This window comes from Lycium barbarum, chromosome 4 (assembly GCF_019175385.1).
Source record: "Lycium barbarum isolate Lr01 chromosome 4, ASM1917538v2, whole genome shotgun sequence".
Taxonomy (NCBI): domain Eukaryota; kingdom Viridiplantae; phylum Streptophyta; class Magnoliopsida; order Solanales; family Solanaceae; genus Lycium; species Lycium barbarum.
In genome coordinates, this window is record NC_083340.1 from 145,658,755 (window position 1) to 145,680,044 (window position 21,290).

Below are 21,290 nucleotides of genomic sequence, written 5' to 3' on the forward strand. Positions count from 1 at the left end.
AGTAACTCATAGGTAGTACGATTTGAAGACTCAACTGGATTGTTAGTGGTTATAGCGATCTATCTCTTCTCCGATAAAAATCCGCTCTTTCTTGGTTGAAGTTCATTAATTGTTTTATTTTACTTTTAGTTAGTTAATAATTATATCTTGAGATTTTACATCTTGTGTAGATAATTGGTATCGTTTAATTTAATAAATAGTTAATCACAAGTCTCTGTGGGTACGATATCTGGACTTAAAAATCATATATTACTTGTACGACCGCGTATACTTGCGTGTGCATTTGAGAGCAATATATAGGTTACCAATTAATGAATACTTGTAGTATATGAATTCAAGTCCCTTTAAGTTCGGCTTGATAACAGTAATCTTCCTTGTGCTTCACAATACTACCCTTATTTCTCATGTTCGGATTCTTTTGTAACATTTTTTAAACCTATTATTATTAATATTAAAAAATTATGATGTGACCATTTTGCCCTTTCTAAGATAAGAATCATAAACAAATAAGCAAAAGAAATTATATATGTAACTTGAATTCAGCCAACTCATAATCGCATTGATTAGATGCAAAGTGAGATAGAAAAGAAAGTTGAAACCAGATCCATCGTCAAAAAAATAATTTGGAAAGAGATTGGACAAACCTAAGAAACACCCAACCCATGGCAACACAAGCGAGCATAAATCAACTGCAGTAATTAATACTGTTTTTTCTATATGAAAAAAGTGGTTCTGAATGCGCATTTGAACAGCACCATTTAACCACTTTTTTCGGTGATTGAAACACTCTGGTTTCATAGTCGATCAAAGAAAACCAAAAGGGGTGGTCAGGATTCTCACAAGTAATATACGGAAAAGGGTCATATTTGTCCTTATATTATTGAAAGGTTTAATAATGCACTCCGTTATTCATATGTGTCACTAATGTTATACTAGCGGTACATATACATCCTTAAGGTTGTAAAAGTGTCTTAAATTTTCCCTATCTCCATTAACTCTCATCCATTTTAGCCAACATAGCATGTCAACTCACCAAACAAACCCTTCTCTTCCACCACTATCCAAAATTAACAAAATCCTCCCCTCTAGATGATCTAGCTAAGGCTGCCTGAAAGATCTATATGAATATCCCAAATCTAGTGTAGGTGCACGAGGGTCGGGGTTAGGTAGCCCACGCTCGTATATATATATATATATATATCGAAACGGAGAAAAGTACCATATACAAATCGAAACAGAGAAAAGTACCATATATAAGCTAAAAGTACTTCTCCGCAAGTTAATTAATTCATTAAATAGTTTAGAACTGATTAAGCTAAAAGTACTTCTCCACTAGTTAAATAATTCATTAAATAGTTAAAAAATTATGATTAATTGACTCCTTGTAAAATCATCTAGTTGCAAAGTGCAGCCGGCATTAGCATATTTTTAATGCTAAAAATAATCGTCATCTTTCCTGTGGCATCAGCAAACTTTTTGTTCATATTTTCATTATCTTCTTCAAGATAATAAAGTTGTATGGTGGATATATTTTCTTATAATATCTTCTATTGCGTCTTCTTGACTCAAATATAAAATATCTTCCAACTTGGTTTTGGAAAAACATTTCAAAGCTTCCATTTTCCAATATTTAAATACCAAGAAATTATACTTGCACGTTATACGCTGTTTAGGTTGACAGCAATGATAGACGTGCAAGCGGTGGCAGAGTCATATAAAGGATGATACGTTGAACAACTTGCGTTTAAAAATTATATCGTATTTATAGTTATATTATATACATAGGTAAAAAACAAGTGAGGGATGGCTCAGTGGTTAAGCACCTCCACCCACGACCGATAGGTCCTGGGTTCGAGTCACACTGGAGGGGAAGTGTGGAAACACTATAAATCCTCCTAAAATGGGAGGGGAAAAAAAAATATATACATAGGTAAAAAAATGTTATTTATAAATAGTATTAAATTTCGAACATCTTTAACAAAATTCCTATCTTCATCACCGCATTCAAAAGTCATTTTCAGAACCAAACATTATTAGATGTATAGTAGTGTTTTTCAGGAAAAGTGTAGATGAATTAAGGACATTTGTTCGCTATATAGACCTTCATCATTTTATTAAGATCGGTGGAAGAAAAAAAGTGGCTTAAAAGAAAAAGAGTGAGTGAGTAGAGCTAGAAAATGAAAATAAAAACAAATATAATAACCTAAATATCAGTCTACCTAGCTGTTTAAATTAAGAATAACTGATGGATGTATAATGTATATATAATTTATCTACTCATATGCATAATCGTATATACTCAATGTATAGTCCGTCCATACCGGCTAGAAAAAAGTAGATAGTGAATTTATCCGGCTATTTGTGTAAAGATATAATCAAGCTCTCCCTTGTTAATAACAGGGCTCCTATCCAAAACAAAGTTCGGGCCTGGAATAGCATTAAAATTTGGGCCGTATTTGCAATACTTGACACTCACATGCCAATTTGTGCAATCAGCCCTCTCATTGGCCCAAGAGAATTCTCATGTACTGGTTTGTGTGTTTTTGTACGCTCAAATTGTGTTCCATGCCGGGGGTGTTATGGGTGTAGGAATATTAACACTATAATACCAGAATCAAACATAATATCAAGACACAAAAGTAAATTTGAATTAGTTAGGATAATTGGGTAAATGTTCGAGGCATGCCGCAGATTGATGAAGGAATAGGTATTTCTGTCTATTATCCTTTCACAATATAGCGGGATCAATAGCACAACTAACACAACAGATGTTAAGATATAACTCTTAAAAGTGATGTTTATATAACGAATAATGAGAGGATCTAGCTGCAATACCGGTCTCATCGAGTTGAGCCAACTCTCAACGTTACGCTAGACCCACTAAGCACATAAAGTGCACGGCCTATTAATCAATTATCATACTTATAATTGGGTCTACCTTTACGGACTATCGTCAAACCCAAATGAATAAAATATAAATCAAATGTTTATAATATAAGCTCATCTTTTTGCTACAATGCTCAGAACCTATTAACTTTAGCTCACACCCTGTCTATTAACCACGTTTAAGCTTTAGCCCGCTATCCCACGGCCCACTCAGCAGAAGTAGTAAATTGTCAAAAATGAATAATTACTTGGCATAGCTACCTCTAAGAGGTAATTATTGATAATAACTACCGTTTAATTTATTATATTTAGTAGTTACAGTGATTTTGTAAATTATCATTCATAGCTATACCAAAATACATTAGCTTTATAGCTTGTATTTCTCGCTCACTCCTTTCTTCTCCCTCACCCCCTCTCTCTGTGTGTCTCCCTCTCCATTCCTCCCTCCGGACAAATATCTTTTCCTCTCTCCGGCCAAATGGCAACACCGCCATTTGATTCTTTGTCACGCTGCAACAGTAAGCCTATACAAGGAGAAATACCAGAAATCTCAAAAGGGCGAGATAGGAATAACACTTCTATCTCAATGGTTGGTACCACACACCAATAGTGAACGGAATCCATGAGACCGAATGTATTTGTTGATTAAACCCAACAGTGAACGGAATCCATGGCAGCCAGATGCCTTTCTTGATGAACCCCGTCGGAAAACTCGAGTTCCAAATTGATTTCGTCATTACCTCCACCGTCATTGTTATCTCTGGCCGGAATCCATGGCTTCTTCTCCTTTGTTGCATCTTAGATCCAAGTGTATTTGAGTGTATTCGTTATTTTTTTTAGTATAAATACAAGTTATATGTATTTGGTTGATTGTATTTTGAGGGCAAACTAAATGTATTTGACTGTATGTGTTGTTTGAAAGATCTATATACATCTGTTTGTATATAGTTTTTCGAGTAAATACAATGTATTTGAAATTTTGCATCTAAAATTTTGTTGAAATACATTCAACTACACCCAAAACAAAAGGATACATCAATACATAAACACACTAAAATACACAGCCCCGTCGTGTATTTAAATGCACTTAAATACATCATTTTGAATACACATGTATTCAGAGAAATTAAGGTTGCATGTATCCAAATACAGGCAATTACATGTGACATCAGATAAAGTTGGATACAACTGAACAGTATATTCAAATACACTGAAATACAACAAAAATGCCTAAATGTAGCTACGAATTGTAAATACAAAAAGATAGCTACGGATTGAAAACAAGCATTAAAAGGTAGTTATTTATGTAAGTTGTCCTATGACAAAAATGTCTTAAATTATGGGGTTTTAATTGTTAAGACTTCAGATTAGTCAAACAAATGCAAGATTACTGAAACGACTTGAGCATCAAGCTGAAAACTTTGTTCTTTTCCCAATCCTCTTTTACAAGTTATGATCCCGATTATATGTCATGCTTTCTATTTTTGAACGTTTAAGATGCTCGACACTATCCATTTTTCTATATAGTTTTAATATTTTTTAAGGATTTAAGTTCATTAAACTATTCAACTTAATTTTGATATGATGTTTCCTCTTTTTTCCATTACAACCTTAATATCCTCTTCCATACCTTAATGTTGTTCTTTTATGGATTGCAGTTTAGTACATAATCTTCTTTTATTTTTATCGCAATTTATAAATCTTTTAGAACACAGTTTTTTTTTTTTTTAAAGTAAACTGAAAATTTTATGAAAAAAATATTAGATCACAGTCTAAAATTTTTACATTTTTATGTTGTTAAACATGTCAGACCATAGCCTAATGTTTTTTTCTGACGGCTGAGTTTAGTAGCAAATATTAAACGCAATTTAACGTTATCTGGGAGGATGATTTTTCAAGAGTTATATTTGTCCCTTTTAGGAATAGTGACAAAATTTTGAATAATGACCTAAAATGGACATTTGCGTAAATCAGCTAGTGTTTGATGTGATGGTTGATTAGGACTATTTAAGTTGTTGAATATGACATTCAACTATTCTTTTACTTTAGACAGAAGTAGTGATATGTTGTTGAATATTTATGATGTTAATTCAACGGCTGATATTTCATGCACTCTTGTCTTTATGGATTTCGTGCTTGCTTTAATTTTGTCACATCTTATCATTGAATTTCATTTCCTCTTTATCAAACCAATATAAGCCATCACAACAGTTAATGACCGTGTGATTACGTTACAAGCTTGTTATTTATCAAGCACACCTTGCGTATTTGCAGGGTTGATAAAATAGCTTAAATTGGGATATTTAAAATTTCATTATAATGACTATTTTTTAGTTACACAATAAAATATCTATTTGTGAATCTTACCCAAGAGAAACATTATTAAAATATGACCCTCCTATTTCTTAGCGTCGCCCGATTTCAATAAGCTATTCATTTATTTTCATTTTAACTTGCTTAAATTCAGCCAGATTCAGCTATTGGACACTGCAATACCCTTATATATCTCAATTTCTTTTTAAAAGTTTCTTAATATTCTCCAATTGCTTCTTGTTATCACCATCATCATCAATCTTCAATAAAACATCATCATAATCATTTAACTATAGTGACCGCACTTTTATCCAAAGGAGGAAATAGCTATTCTACTGCCATTTAACCAAGAATAATTTAAAGTTGAAATAGTGGATAAACTTAATAAGCAAATACTTATTTGAAATATTATCTTCAAATAAAACTTCAAAAACTTTCCAAAAATCCATGGCCAAATAACTTCAATGTCTTCGAAATCTCGCATACTATTTTTATTAGGAGTTGGGTGCGCAATTTATAGCAATAATAATAACGTCTGTAATTATATAAGTGGATTTGGAGATGGTAGGATGTACACAGACCTTACCTCTACCTTTGTTGGTTAGAGCGATTGTTTTCGATAGACCTCGGCTCAAAAGAAATGTACCTAACGTTGTTTGTAAACAAAATAAAACAACAAAATAGCAAGATACAAGATAAATGAAATAATAAATAATAATACACATTGAAGAATAAAAAACGGTGCTGTACTTTAAAGTTGAAATATTAAACAAACATAATAAGCAATTATTTATTTGCAATATAATCTCTAAATACCATTTCAAAAACTTGCCAAAATCTATGGCCAAATGACTTCAATGCCTTCGAAATTTCGCATGCTATTTTTTTTTTTAATCAGGAGCTCGGTGAGTAACTTATACCAACAACAAGAATACAGCTAGTTTAATTTCACAAGTGAGATTTGGGAGAGTAGGATGCACGCATACTTTATCCGTATCTTTTTAGGGTAGAGAGGCAATTTCTAATAAACTCTTGGCTCAAAAAAAATGGATAAACGCAAAATTGTGAGAAAAATAAAACAACAAAATATAGCAATGTACAAGACAAGTGCAGTAACATATAATAATACACATTGAAGAATGAGAAACTATGTAGCAGCTAAATAAAATTACAAAAAGAAAAAGAGGAGACATGGAGGCTGGCCCCATACATTTTCCACATAAAGTGCGATAATAGTAACTACTAGTAAAAGAGATTTTTTTCACCGTCATTTAGTGAGAAATTTATGCTACAAAACATGATTTTTCCACCTTATTTTCATCAAATAAGCTCACTGAGAAAGCGCATGGTGGGAAGCAGGTCTCCATTGAAATGTTGGGAAACTTCATAATTTTTCCGTATGAAAACACTATTAGTTAGGTTTCTCCCACCGACATTCAGTGGAAAAACAACTACTGAATATTTTTCAGTGGCAAAATAGAGATTTTTTAGTAGTGACTCAACTAACTGCTAACCTTTTATCATAGTCTTTGATCTCCATATATTTCTATTTAAAATCATGGTCTCAATAAATTTATAATGTTAGCCAAAATTTAAACGTAAAATATTTGAACTATTCTATGTCGCAATTTATATGATAGATTTTTTTTCTGTTCTAGAAAAAATGATACATTTTTATATTTAAAAATAATTTAACTAAAAACTTTCTATTTTATCCTTAATCAAATGATTTACACCCATGCAAATACATAATTTTAAAAAAGAAAAAATCCTCTATATCTAGTTAAACTATAGCATGAAAGGGAATCCGCGACTTAAGTAGCATAAAAAATAAAAAGTTGAACCAAACTAGTATAAAAAAAAAAAAACATAAGTAGTATTCACGCACGAAATTCGTGCGTGAAAGGACCAAACTGCATTTTTGCAGATGAGGCCTTTCACGCACGAAATTTGTGCGTGAATGGGTCAACATATATTGACCCCATCTTCCCCACCAGCGACTGCTCCCTTCCCCACCCCCATTAAACCCCGTTCCAGTGGTCCCACCCCCCTTAAAACGATAATTTCGTGTTATTTTTCAATCCAAAACTCAATATTCTTGGTATATTGAAGTGTAGGAACAAGTTTCTAAGGTTGGATTTCGGAATAGAGCGGCGTATAACATATTTCAAAAACTCAAAAAAAGCTTCAATCTAGATATTTCACTATGAATTTTCTATTACATTGTTAAATATATTATTATCCTAAGCATGATCATTGTATAACTGTGGTGCATTACCTTTTTTTTTTTTTTTTTTTTGCGTTTTTAGGCAGTCCGTGCACTGTTGGGACTGCCCATTTTTTCATTTTTTTTATTTGTTTATCTATTGTTAATTAGTTAATTATTTATTGCTTGTTTATTTAGTATTTGTTAATTTTTGGATTAGCGACTTAAGTATTTGTTAATTGTTGGATTAGCGACTTAAGTATTTATTAATTGTTAGACTGGCTAATTATTTATTTTGTTTTTGTTAAGCCAATTGTTTATTTGTTAATAATTTCTTAATTGTTTCATTAGTTAATTAATTGTTTATTTGTTAAATATACGATAATAATTTATTAATTTTTTGATTAGTTACTTAATTGTTTATTTATTAAATATGTGATAATAACTTGTTAATTATTTGATTAGTTAGTTATTTGTTTATTTATTAATTATTTATACTAATTGTATGCTAACTAGTTGTTAATTATTTGACTTATCTTTATATTTTAGGAATGAAAACCGTTAGTTTAGGATTCTTAACCCGTAACTTAGGATTGAAAACCCTTAATATAATTTTCTATAAAAGATTACATAACTAATATTACTTGTTAATGATTTATTTAAAATACGTAAAACAGATGGGTCACCACAATCTTTAATAAAATATTCGATAAAAGATTACATAACTAATACTAATACTACTTGTTAATGATTTATTTAAAATGCGTAAAATAGATGGATCACCACCCTCTTGATCCGGGGCCCTTCGACCGAGAGTTACTGTATCTTCAGCCCGAGCATAGGTCGCAACATATATGGACATCCGACCTGCAGCCTGAGTCTCAGGTCCGTACCCGGTTAGGGGACTCAGCATGGGAGATCTTAGCTGCTCGCCCACCACATCCTCGTGTCCTGGATATACTACGTCGGGCGCGGTATCTACCGGTGCGTCGAAGTTGGTCGGGTACAGCACGATAGGTCGCTAGTGACGGCATTGATTGAGAGGTGGCGACCGGAGACGCACACATTTCATCTCCGCACCGGTGAGGCTACCATTACCCTTCAGGATGTGGAGGTCATTTACGGGCTACAGGTTGATGGACGCCCATTGTATATTGAGGAGCCTCCTGTGCTGCCGCCTTACCGGGGTGAGTTGATTAGGCTCACCGGTTTCGCGGCTCTGGATGGTCATATTTCCGGCCAGAGTCGGCTTTTGTTGTTGGCCCTTTACGCTCACTTGCGCCTCACAGACATGCAGCATCCGATTGGAGAGAACACGCCTCAGGCTGATGTTGATCGACGTGCGCGTCTATACCTACTCATCATATTCGGGGCCATCCTATTCTCGAACACTTCGGGTTCGCATATGAGCTTGAGGTATCTTCGGTATATCGACGATCTCGCCGAGATAGGATGTTATAGTTGGGGCGCTGTTGTGCTGGGCTACATGTATCGAGGATTATACCGATGTTCTATGGGCACGAGGGTAGAGGTCCCTGCATTTTGCTCGCTTCTTCAGGTAATATATTTAAGTGTGTGTAATTATACACAAAATATATTTATTTAAAACGACGACTGATATTTTTTTTTTAATTGACTATATTAGATATGGGTGTGGACTAGGTTTAGATATGGGCCGTCGACACACAGGTTTGACTTTTACAATAAAGTGGAAATAATTTATTAATTATTTTTTATTTCAGTTCCGTTTTAGAATACATCAAATCCAAATTATTTATATATTATTTCAGGTTCATTGTTCTACGCCTGTGGGTCCACAAGAGCGACCCATCCAGGAGACTACCTCATATTCACCACCACACCCATCTCAGGAGCCTACTCAGGCGCCCGTTGACACACAGGTTCTATTAAATAAATAACCTTAATGTATTCAATATAAATAATAAATGGTACTAATTATTATATACTTTTCAGGTTCATCTTTCGGCGCCTGAGGCGGCGACTCCCGACGAGGTAGAGTTCGAGATACCAGACCTAACTCAGCCAGAGGTTCTGAGTGTGTCAGCGGGACCAGATTCCAAGAAGAAGCACGTTCTAGTCAATGGAGCACGTGCCAGGCAAAGAGATGATGATCATGACTTGGAGCGCCCTGTTATTAAGAGGAAAAAAGGCGATGGAGACGATGACGAGGGCGGTGGGGATGGTATGAGCCTTAGGCGTCGGGATAGTCTCCGGCATACTACATGTGGGACCCATCCTCGATAGTGTATATACATTAGTGTTGTAAAATTTATCGTAAATAACATATTTTTTTTTTGCATATTTAGTCTTTATTATTGTTTCATATCGTAAATTGAAAGTGCAGCAACTACCACATAAACACTAAAATCTGTGCGTGAAATGACGTTATGCCCTTTCACGCACAGATTTTGTGCGTGCCTAATTTAAGCATATTTTCCCCTTTCACGCACAAATTTTGTGCGTGAAAGTGGAAAAATATATTTTCCCCTTTCACGCACAGATTTTGTGCGTGAAAGTGCACCATAAACCCTAAAATCTGTGCGTGAAAGTGAAAAAATATATTTTACACATAAAGGCTTGATTTGACAATACGTTGCTGCAATATTTGACCGTTTTGTATTGCGCACCATTTTAATGCGCACTATAAGTATTGATTTGACAACATTTCAGGAATCTATGACACATAAAGGCTTGATTTTACAATACGTTGCTGCAATATTTGACCGTTTTGTATTGCGCACCATTTTAATGCGCACTATAAGTATTGATTTGACAACATTTCAGGAATCTATGACACATAAAGGCTTGATTTGACAATACGTTGTTGATCATTATAATTTAGATACAAACATGATTGCTCAAGTATTACTTAAGGACATTGCCGAAACGCCAAGGTAACTTATCCTACCTAGTACATCATATGTCTTATATCGATTAAAAGATCAATTACTAAATGTTGTTTGTTTAAACTTATGCAGGATCCCCATCAAAGATTGTATTCGAAACGTTCAAACCATATATAGAAAAACTATAAGCAACAGAAAGGTATTTCTCGGGCGTAGACGCGCTTTTGAGATGGTCTTTGAAAATTGGCATACTTCTTTTCAATCGCTGCCAAGGTATATAGCAGCTCTACAACATTTTAATAATGGTACTGTTGTAGAGTGGCGGCTTATAGAGGGTAAAATCTTCAACTTCGTATTTTGGACATTCAAACCATGCATTGATGGTTTTGCTCACTGCCGACCAGTGATATCCATAGATGGTACGCATGTATATGGTGCCTATGACATCAAGCTCCTAATTGCAATAGGAATGGATGCCAATGGGTCAATATTTCCTCTTGCTTTCGCAATTGCCACTAACGAGAGCAACGACACATGGGGGATCTTTTTGACTCATTTGAAAACTCATGTTATTAAGGATCGTACCGGCATATGCGTGTTGTCTGATCGTCATAAAGGCATATTGCACAATATGGCTAATTTACCAGGGTGGCACCCTCCCTTTGTTTACCATCGCTATTGTTTAAGGCACTTGAAGGAAAATTTGCAATCAACGTTTCACAATGGCACTCTAAACAAATTGATGTGGGGGGCTGCGATGGAGCATCAACAACGAAAATGGGCTGTAAAAATGGATTTGATCAGGGCAGTGAGTGAACCCACATATATTTGGTTGATAAAGCTCGAAGTTGAAAAATGGACGCTTCATGCTGATGGAGGCAAAAGATGGGGCATGCTCACAACAAACAGCTCAGAATCTTTCAATGGCTTGCTAAAATCAGCTCGAGGACTACCTGTCACCGCAATGGTGAGAATGACTTTCAAGCAGGTTGTGGAGCGATTTGTTGTTAGGACAAGGCAAACTAGAGCGATATTAGCCGACGACGGGACATGGATGCCAAAGCCCTTCAAAATTATGGAGCATTATAGAAAAAAATGTGAGCACCACCAAATGACCGAGTATGACCCAATTCGACATGTCTACGAAGTTAGGACGGGTTATCACAACGGTAAGGGTGGCAACATGCATAATGTTTATGAGGCGACAAGAACGTGCACTTGTGGTAAGTGGCAAACGTATCACATGCCGTGTTCTCATGCTGTCAAGTGCTTCGAGAGAATGAGAAAAACGGTAACAAGTTATGTGGCGGGGGAATACAGGTCCACAGTTACCTTAGAGCATATTCCGGTCAATTCCACCCACTTGGTAATGAAGCTTATTGGCCAAACGAGCCGTTTTCGATGGTTGCTAACAAGGATTACATCAGGAAATTGGGCATTAACTCACGAAGTCGTAGACCCAATCAAATGGATGTTAGTGAAAGAACTTATTCTCGCAAGTGCTCTACCTGTAAGCAATATGGCCATGACAAGCGTTCCTGTGGGCAACAAGGCCGTGGTAGTACAAGCACCTCTCGAAGTAATAGAGTCTCTAGAACTTGAAAATTGTATTATTATTGTAATTTATTATTGTATTACTTTGAATTAATATTGTAATTAGATGGAATGAATTATTTTTAAATTAGTATAAACCTCTCGTATTGGATGAATTATTATTAAATCAAATATTTATATTTGAACATTCAAATATAATAAAACACTTAAATCAAAACCCTATAAATAGACAAGTTTCAAAACTTACTTCGCGGCACCTTGGAACCCCTAAAACGGTTATCCAAACGTTTAGGTGGACTTGATGTAATGAGCCGACATTATTGTACGCAAAAAAAGATATTAAGTTTTATATAAAATATTGATATTTTGGGATTTTGAAACATGACTAAACTTTGCCCAAAGTATGAAAAAAATGTGATTTGAAAGGTAAGACAAAAAAAAAAAAAAAAAAAAAAAAAAAAAAAAAAAAAAAAACTGTGCTGCTTCACGCATGAAATTAGTGCGTGAAAGGAGTATATGGTATTATTGCAAGTTGATCCTTTAAAACGGTCAAATAATGCTCCATTCACGGACTAAATTCATGCGTGAAAGGCAAAATGGGAATTTGCTCTTTCACGCATGAAATTAGTGCGTGAAAGGAGTATATCCTATTACATTTCATGCGTGAAAGGAGTATATGGTATTATTGCAAGTTGGTCCTTTAACGCATGAATTTCGTGCGTGAAAGGGTCAAGCTGCATTTTTGCAGTTTGGTCCTTTCACACACGAATTTCGTACGTGAATACTATTTATGTTTTTTTTTTTATATACTAGTTTAGTTTAACTTTTTATTTTTTGTGTTACTTAAGTCGCGGATTCCATGAAAGGGAAGGAATAATATATTTTCCGTTTACAAAAACAAAACTAGTTGGAGGTTCAAAATAGTTAAGGAGGATGGACAATTTACACGTGTAAGAATATAGTACAAAATCTCAAGAGTCGTACGATAAAATGAGATTTTTGGTTATTTGTCCGGTTGTGTGAGTATACCCCAAAAGTGTTCCCTGCTATAGTGGCAGCGCCTTAAACATAACTCGTGGCCGGAGATCACGTGATTTTAACCCCACCAACCATTTTCTTTTCACTTTGACAATTGCCCCACAAGTCTCTATTCCCCACGACCGGTAGATTCAAAGTTCGAGTCACGCTGGAGAAAAAATATGAGAAAAGAATATTCAATGTTTGATTTGAGTCAATTTTTTTCTTAAAATATATCAAATTAATTAGGTTAATAATTTAAATCTTAGAATAAAATTAGATCAATTGAGTCGTTTTTTATCGCTCCAATTTTTATGAATGTTGTTAATTCAAAGGGTAAATATTTACTATTCTAGAATTCCCTCATTCTCTCCCCTTTTCAAGCTCCCATCTTTTCTACTTTTGATAACACTATTGCTTCCTCACTCCCAATTTATTTAAGTATTGATCTGTTTAGGAATCAAACAACTCTTTTTTAATTATAATTTCAAATATAGATTGTTCGAGGAAGTTGCATCTCAAATTTGAGCTCATTTGATTGAGAATTTAAGGAGATTGACTCAAATTTTTTGAACATTCTTCTTAGAGAAGAAGATGAAATCGGGGCTGGGTCGGGGCGGGGTTGGTCGTGGAGGAATTGAGTAATTTTCTTAAAATCGGATAGTTTAATTTAATGTGGAATTTTTCATTCAAATAGGAGTACAGGTGCAAACTTTATTGATGACACGGATATATTTATTCACTTTCACTAACGAAGAATAAAATTGACTAATAAAATAAAATAGAGGGATATATTTGACCTTTACCCTTCTTATTTCGTTTATTTTCTTTTGAAGGTCATATATATAAAGTTCATTGGTTTGTTATTTGAAGTAGGAGACTTTATTATACACTTTAATCTCGTGGGCCGTGGGCTAGAAATTCCTCCTAACAGGATGTGGACGGTTGCGCACTCTTGTGCCAAGTGACAAGGACAGGTGTGTAGCCGGTTATTCAAAAAAAAAAAACAAATTTAGTCGACAGAAGTGTATAGTTAACACAAAAAAAAAAAATGTAGTCGACAGAAGTGTATAGTTAACACAAAAAAAAAAAAAAAAAAAGGTAGTCGACAGAAGTTTATAGTTAACACAACAAACACCTCTCACTAGAAAATTCCTGATAAAAGCATTTCATTAAGTTGATCATACGCACTGTAATCTACATCTATCAGCACATTGATTCAGAATACAAAATAAGAAAGAAAGAGTAGGACAACATGGGCAGATCTATGAATGCATTATTGATCAGGAAACAAACGAGGAGAAAACTTGAATACAATTTCACTCAAGTTACACTTCAAAACGTATTGAGAACTTCGAAATTTATGGATTCTGAAATAACCTATATGTACATATTTGCATGCTAGCTTCATCCCGGATTACACTTGCTTAATTTGTAACCTCTTTCACAGATACGGAGATTATAGATTTATTTTTTTTCGATTTATACACTTACTTAAAAATGTTACAACCAAATTATTTGTCCTAATTTTTGCAAAAGAAGAATGGTGATAAAGTCCTAATGTGTAATGTAACCTGCACGTTGTTTCGTTTAACTAACATCTGTTCCTCTAATCCAAAGTTAAGAAGATATACGTTTATATTATACAAATATCATGAAAGGATACTTTATTATTTTTCATAGCATTTCGTACTTATTAAATTAAAAATCTTGAATTTGTTTGTCAAAATTAAAGCGCCCCATATGGACATATGGTGGTGAGACATGAGTTAAACTGTTACTGGTCATTTGGTGGATAGTCAAAATTATCCCGGGATTTGTAATCTCGGGATTAATTTAGCCCAAGAGTTGGGATTATTTTATCCCATCTTCTGAATGGGATAAAATAATTTCAGTATAAGTGGGATAAGATGGGATATCCCATCTTTTATCCCAGGATGCATTTTGTGTTTTATTTGGTACAAGGTATAAATTTATCCCAGAATAAATTTATACCTCTTATCAAATATGATATAAAAAATTAGTGTTGGGATATCTTAATTTATACCATGTACCAAACGACCCTTAGCTAAGTAAACTATAGTAATCTAGAAAGGCGCTTGGATAGGAATCGAACGTACGAAGGATACTGATTTGATCAACCATCTGTCCTTTATAAAGAAAGTGAAAGTTGATAGCAGTCATAGTACCACATGGTGTGGCGGTGATCAATGAAGCAGGTGCAAATATGAATATTAAATCGAGAGGGGTTGAGTTAAAATGTGCTAAATATTGAGTCATCGCTCAATTTTTATTAAATTTTTTTTTTTTTATTTTTTTTTTTAAAGTTTGTTCAATTATCAAACATAACTAATAAAACGTTTTCTATTTTTATTAATTATATCATATACTATAACATATTAAAAAAGTCAAAAAAATTCAACAAACATTCTCATGCGTGATTATGGATTACCTATTTAGTCAAAATCAATTTAAATTTAGAGCCAAAATTGAGAGGATCGAAATAAACTACTACAGCATGTCTGGTGTAATCTTATAATTAAGGTCCGAATATACAGTGTATGCAGATCTTAACCTATCTCTTGGAGATAAAGATGTTATTCTCGAAAAACCTTCTGTTCAAATGCATCAAATCAAAATAGCGATGAACGAAAAAAAATACGGTAATGAGGAGAATCAAAATAAACTAAGTTACTAAATGGATAGTGTTAATCTCTTCAATTTGGGCGTATTAGGTTAGTTTTGTCACCCCCATATATAGCCAAACAGTCGAAATAAATGCAAATTATTCCGAACACGATTATTATAAAGGAAAAGGTTGAAAGTGGGTGAAGATTTAGTTTTGGATACTCTGCAAAGTAAGATATGGAAGGGCATGTGCTTCTTCAATGCCAAGAAATGAATTCAACTCTACGTGTCCACTCTTATCCATCCAATTTATTCCCCTTCATATCAAATTTCTTCGTTTTATAATTAGCATAGCCAAATAATATGGGACTTTAGGGAGGTATATATATCTTCTAGCTCAATAATATATGGCTTTAGGTTGGCATGAATGTAGACAAAAGGTTAAACAGAAGTACTTTGTTTATTGGTATTTAATTAAATAGAAGTACTTTGTTAAATAGAAGTAACCCCCCGTCTCCCCCAGTGCCTATAGCATACAATCTTTAACTTCACTTCATTGGGTTTTGTTTACATGGTAACATGGAAGTCTTTTTCTGCCTTGTTATTAGTTTATAGAAAGTATGCACTAACCTTGCACATCTCTAATGAATGAATAGTAAGAATAAAATAATTTATGTCAATATTTAATTGAACACCAAATTTAAGAAAATATTCTTAATGCAGACTAAGAGATTATAGAAGCATGTAATTAAAAGTAAAATAAGCAATTTAAAGGTTTATACAAAAATATAGTTGTTCTTTCGTTTCATGTTATTTATCTCCGTTTAATTGAATGAGAAGTTTAAGAAAGAAATGAAGACTTGAAAATTTTGTGCTTTTAAGCTAAAATGCATGTTATCATACTGAAATTGACTTTGAATTTTATAGTCTTAAATATTTCATGATATTTCAATCAAGGGAGCAGGGGCGAATTTAGTAATTAAACTTGGGGCACGTGAACGCATGATCTCTCCGTAAAACTAGGTATTTAATGTATATATTTTTTAAAATTAATATAATATTACTTGCTGGAACACATACTACAAGAAGGCTAAATGGTGCACTTGATTGAAGGTTGAGTTATTTACTAAGAGGATTAGAGATCAATTCCCACTAAATACACTTTTATCATTATTTTTTGTGGTGAACCCATGTTCAAAAAATCATAGATTCGCATCTGGAAGAGAGTATCATCAAGGGTAAATTTAAAGTGATAGAACTAAAAACTTACTCCTTCGTCTCAATTTATATAACGTTTTTTGGTTGAGCATGAAATTTAATAAAGAAAATATTTTAAAATATATGGTCCAAAACAATCTTATTTACCTCATAAAGGTAGGGTAAGGTCTAAGTACATCCTACCCTCTCCAAATACCACTTGTGATTTTTTTTTTTTTTGGGAACCCCCAGGGAAACCCGCAGCCTCTACCACAACCTCTGCCCTTCGGTTGAGCACTCTGTGGTGAGCACTAGGTAAACCCGCCCCTGCGCAATCGCTCGTAAACCACACAGGAGATGTAAACCGCATTAGGTAAATCCCGTGCGACGAGCTAGATTGAGAAGGCGTAGGGGGGTTCGAACCCGCGACCTTCCTTATGGAGGCCTCCCCTCAAATCAACCACACCCGAAGGTTTTTTTTTTTTTGGTTATTAGTCCAAAACAAATGATAGACATTTGTGAAGTCATCGATAATCTTATGAAGAGTAGAATAAAAAATTTAGTTAAATTATTATCAAATTTTACTAGTTTATTCTTTTTTTCTTTCCCACTGTTCGTAATTCGCATGCGGATTACGCACTGCAGAGCCCGATTCTGATGCGGCACTTTCAACAGTGATTCATTTCAGTGATTCGAATTTGATATCTCTAAGTAAGGAGGGAGGGACCACAATCATCCCCTCAACTCATGTTTGGCGCTATTATTCGTTTTTCTAAACGAACAAAAACTAAATATTGTCACGCGAAACGAATGGAGGGGTATTTCTACTCGTGTGATTGTTTAATAGTGCTATTTCCATTTTCTTGGTCAATTTTAGAATTTTACCATCATTAAAGTGGAATAATGACAAGAACTTTGCAATAAGCGTCTCAAAAATTTCATTAGAAAAGGCCAAAAATGTCCAACCCTTTTGACACAAAATGTCAAATCTGGTCACACAATTCCCGGCCCATTATTTACTATCTCCCTTTAAACCCCTCAGGTCTACGAAAAAATTTCTCCGCCGCCTTGGGAACTCTAGAGTCGTCAAATGTAAATTCCACATACTTAACTCACTATGTCGGTCATTAAATTCTATCACAACCCAATCACATCAAAACACACCAATAATAATATCTTTATTTTCAACACGTGTCCTTTCACATAATTCAATTTCCCTTTTCTTTTCATCCGTTTATTAGATAAGGTGAAGTCAAAATTTAAAGTTTATGCAATTGATATTTTTAGTTATTTTATAATAAGTAGCTTCTGGACTAGAGATTGAATCTGTGACGTATACACTAGCTTTGCCCTGCTCATTTTAGATTTTGTGCTTGAATTCGCTTCAGAAAGTCGCACTTTGAAAGATTTTCTATTAAAGTGTCTTCATTACTATAACTCGACATTTATGATTAACGATTAAGTAACATTTATTATCCGTTATAGCCTTTAACGGTAGTAATGCAAGTCCAATTACAGAATCAAAATTTAAATTTTAGGTGATTTTAAATTGAGGATTGTGATATAAATTGTTGGTAACTAGGTTATGATTTAATTTTTTTTTTTACATACAGTCAGGCTCATCGTCTCATTTCCAATAATAACATTTCCTTCGAAATTGATTTTTCATATTATGTTTTATTATATGTTTCAAATAATAAAATCTGGTTATAACAATATATAAAAATTTAATTAAAACTATTAAGCTCGATTGAACCAGCTCTGCTACGAAATAGTACAACTTATTTATTGCAATAATTTACTATCCACGTAACTTTAACAACTCTCATTATTTTAACAGCAGTGGAACATCGAAATGTCTAGATCATAGTTTGTATATCTAACCAAACCACAGTTAATTAACCATGGTTAGATTCCACTTTTAAACCCCTTTATATACAAATTGATCATCACCGCCTCAACTTCAAACATCACCTTCCACTAATACGATGAATGGAAAAAGAAATCTCCTTAATCCAACGGTTGATGTTCCACCTTGGTTATACACAGATCATGATCAAACGGCTAATAGCATGCGCTTCATGTTAAGCCCTAGTACAAATTCCAATTCTACCCCTAACTTCAACAACTTCACTGATCAAGAAGATAATTATTCTATGTTTCATGTTGATGAATTTGATGATATTGAACTTCCAGTGGACGTGTATGCATGTGATAATTTCAGGATGTATGAGTTTAAGGTAAAGAAATGTGCACGTGGCAGGTCACACGATTGGACTGAATGTCCATATGTTCATCCTGGTGAGAAAGCTAGAAGAAGAGACCCACGTAAGTATCACTATTCAGGTACTGCATGTCCTGATTTCCGTAAAGGGAATTGTAACAGAGGCGATGGGTGCGAGTTTGCTCATGGTGTGTTCGAGTGCTGGTTGCACCCGTGTCGTTACAGGACACAGCCTTGTAAGGATGGTGGCAGCTGTAAGAGGAGGGTTTGTTTCTTTGCTCACTCACCCGAACAGCTCCGGGTACTGAGTCCGGGTTCGGGTCCCGACCCGTTTCCGTATGCACAAAATTCGCATTTTGTTTCGTCACCTGAGTCGAGTTCGCCGCCATCGGAGCCTGTGTCTCCGATGACAGCGAAATCGTTGAGTCGTTCACTGGGTTCGAACTGTTCGAACTCAGTGAACGAGGTAATGGCTTCGCTACGTCAATTGCAGCTAAACAGGTTGAATTCCATGCCTTGTTCATCATGGAATGGTGTACAAATGGGTTCTCCAAGACTCGGGTCGCCTAGGCGGGTCGTGACCCGACCCGGTTTTATGAGCTTGCCTGCAACTCCTATTGGGGATCCGACCCGACCCAGGAACAGGATTTTCGATTTGTGGGAAGAGGAACCTGTTATGGAGAGAGTTGAATCAGGAAGGGATTTAAGGGTTAAAATGTTTGAAAAGTTGAGCAAGGAAAATCCACTTGATGGGGTTGACCCGGGTCCGAATATGAACCCGAATTCTGGTGGGTCAAACCCGGATGTTGGTTGGGTTTCGGATCTGATCCAGTAAAAAAAATCAAGAATCATATGATTATGTTGATTGCAGCTTCAGTAATGGTGGGCCTTTTTTTGCTTCCTCTATTTTTGCTTGCTTAATTAACTTCAGATTTTTGGGTACTTAATCATATACTAATCTGTTGTGGAAGCGATAAATCGAAGGATATATTTATGTATGTGTGTATATATATATATATAGAGAGTAAGAATTTAGTGGTAGGAGATATGGTAAATTATGTTTGGTTGTAAAGGGGAAATGAAGATTAGGATCTCTCTTTGAGGAAGGAATTTTAGGCCAGCCAGAAGGATTTTTAATAGTATTATTTTATAAATATTTAGCCAAAAATGGCAAAGTGAAGATGGGGATCTAAGTGATGTTTTGATATTTTTGAAGAATTGTAATCCTTCTAATGTATTGTTTGTATGTATATGTATGTACATTTATAATATTTGGTATATATTTCTATTATTACCGTTAATTGTTCTTGTCTTTCAAGCTTCATATTTGTTAAGTATGCTCTGATTTACTGGGAGAATGTTGGATGCTGTTTTTTTTGTTCCTCTCTTGGTATGGTTGTAGTTGCAGGAGTGGTGTTCTTTTTTAATGTAAAAAAAAAAAATTGATGGAATTGGTAATTAAGCTCAAAGCTGTATTTCTTGAATACTGAGAAAAAGGCTTCTATATGTCCTTATCCTCAAAAACACACCCGGAAACAATAGCTTTGATCTAAATTATGGAGTATATTTATCTGAAGAAATTCTTCATCTTCTTCTGCAACAACAAACAAACTCAGCATAATTCTATCAGGTGAGGTTTGGAGGTCCGGAGAGTGTACGCAGATTTTAACCTTACTTGTAAACACAGAGATGATGTTCTATGCATTTTTCAAGAGTAATGGCGCGTAGAGATTGTTAAGAGCATGTATGCTTTCATGCTTAGTTGAATTTGGCGAGTTCTGCCAAAATTTTATTCCTGTTTATATTATAATTCAAAAGATATACGTAACATGTTTAAGAATAATTCAAAAGATATACGTAACATGTTTTCAGATATACTTCTATTATCGAAGCATGGTTTTTAATCAATTCACGTAATTTGGAAATTCTTTTATAGGTGTTTGGACATTAATTAGTTGATATTTAAAAATTAATATTTAAACTTAAATTGAAAAAGAGCATTTTGATATCGGAGTTGTCTTTGAGCATTTTTTTAATTATTTGGACACGAAAATATAAATGGAGGTTTCGTGACCGAATTTTAAGAAATTAGTAAAAAATTTAAAATATAATCTTAGACTTCAAATTTAGTATTCTAAAGTTTGATACGTTGAAGCAGTAAGCCTATAGATAATCAAACAGAGAATATTTCAAAAATTATTTCATCTGTATGTAAGAAAATTTATGGACAAACAGTACTCAAAGAGTATGATTCGACGTAAATAATGGAGACGATAAACAAGTCTTTCGGAAACAATCTGTTTACCCCAAACAATAAAGGTTCGCGTACATCTTATCCTTCATCAGATTCACAAATTTATTTGTGAGATTACGCTGAGTATTTTATTATTGATATACA

The 21,290-nt window shown here is 34.2% G+C and overlaps 1 protein-coding gene across 1 annotated transcript; it reads left to right on the forward strand.

The window, feature by feature from the left end:
- Positions 1-18,611: 18,611 nt before the first annotated feature.
- Positions 18,612-20,183, forward strand: LOC132636850 (zinc finger CCCH domain-containing protein 20). The gene has a single exon (XM_060353893.1). It carries the CDS (start codon positions 18,657-18,659, stop codon positions 19,725-19,727), a length of 1,071 nt encoding a protein of 356 aa, XP_060209876.1. The 5' UTR covers positions 18,612-18,656; the 3' UTR covers positions 19,728-20,183.
- Positions 20,184-21,290: the final 1,107 nt, after the last annotated feature.

Excerpts from the sequence above, each read along its gene's own strand:
- LOC132636850 (XM_060353893.1), top strand. The coding sequence starts at position 18,657 with ATGAATGGAAAAAGAAATCTCCTTAATCCAACGGTTGATGTTCCACCT.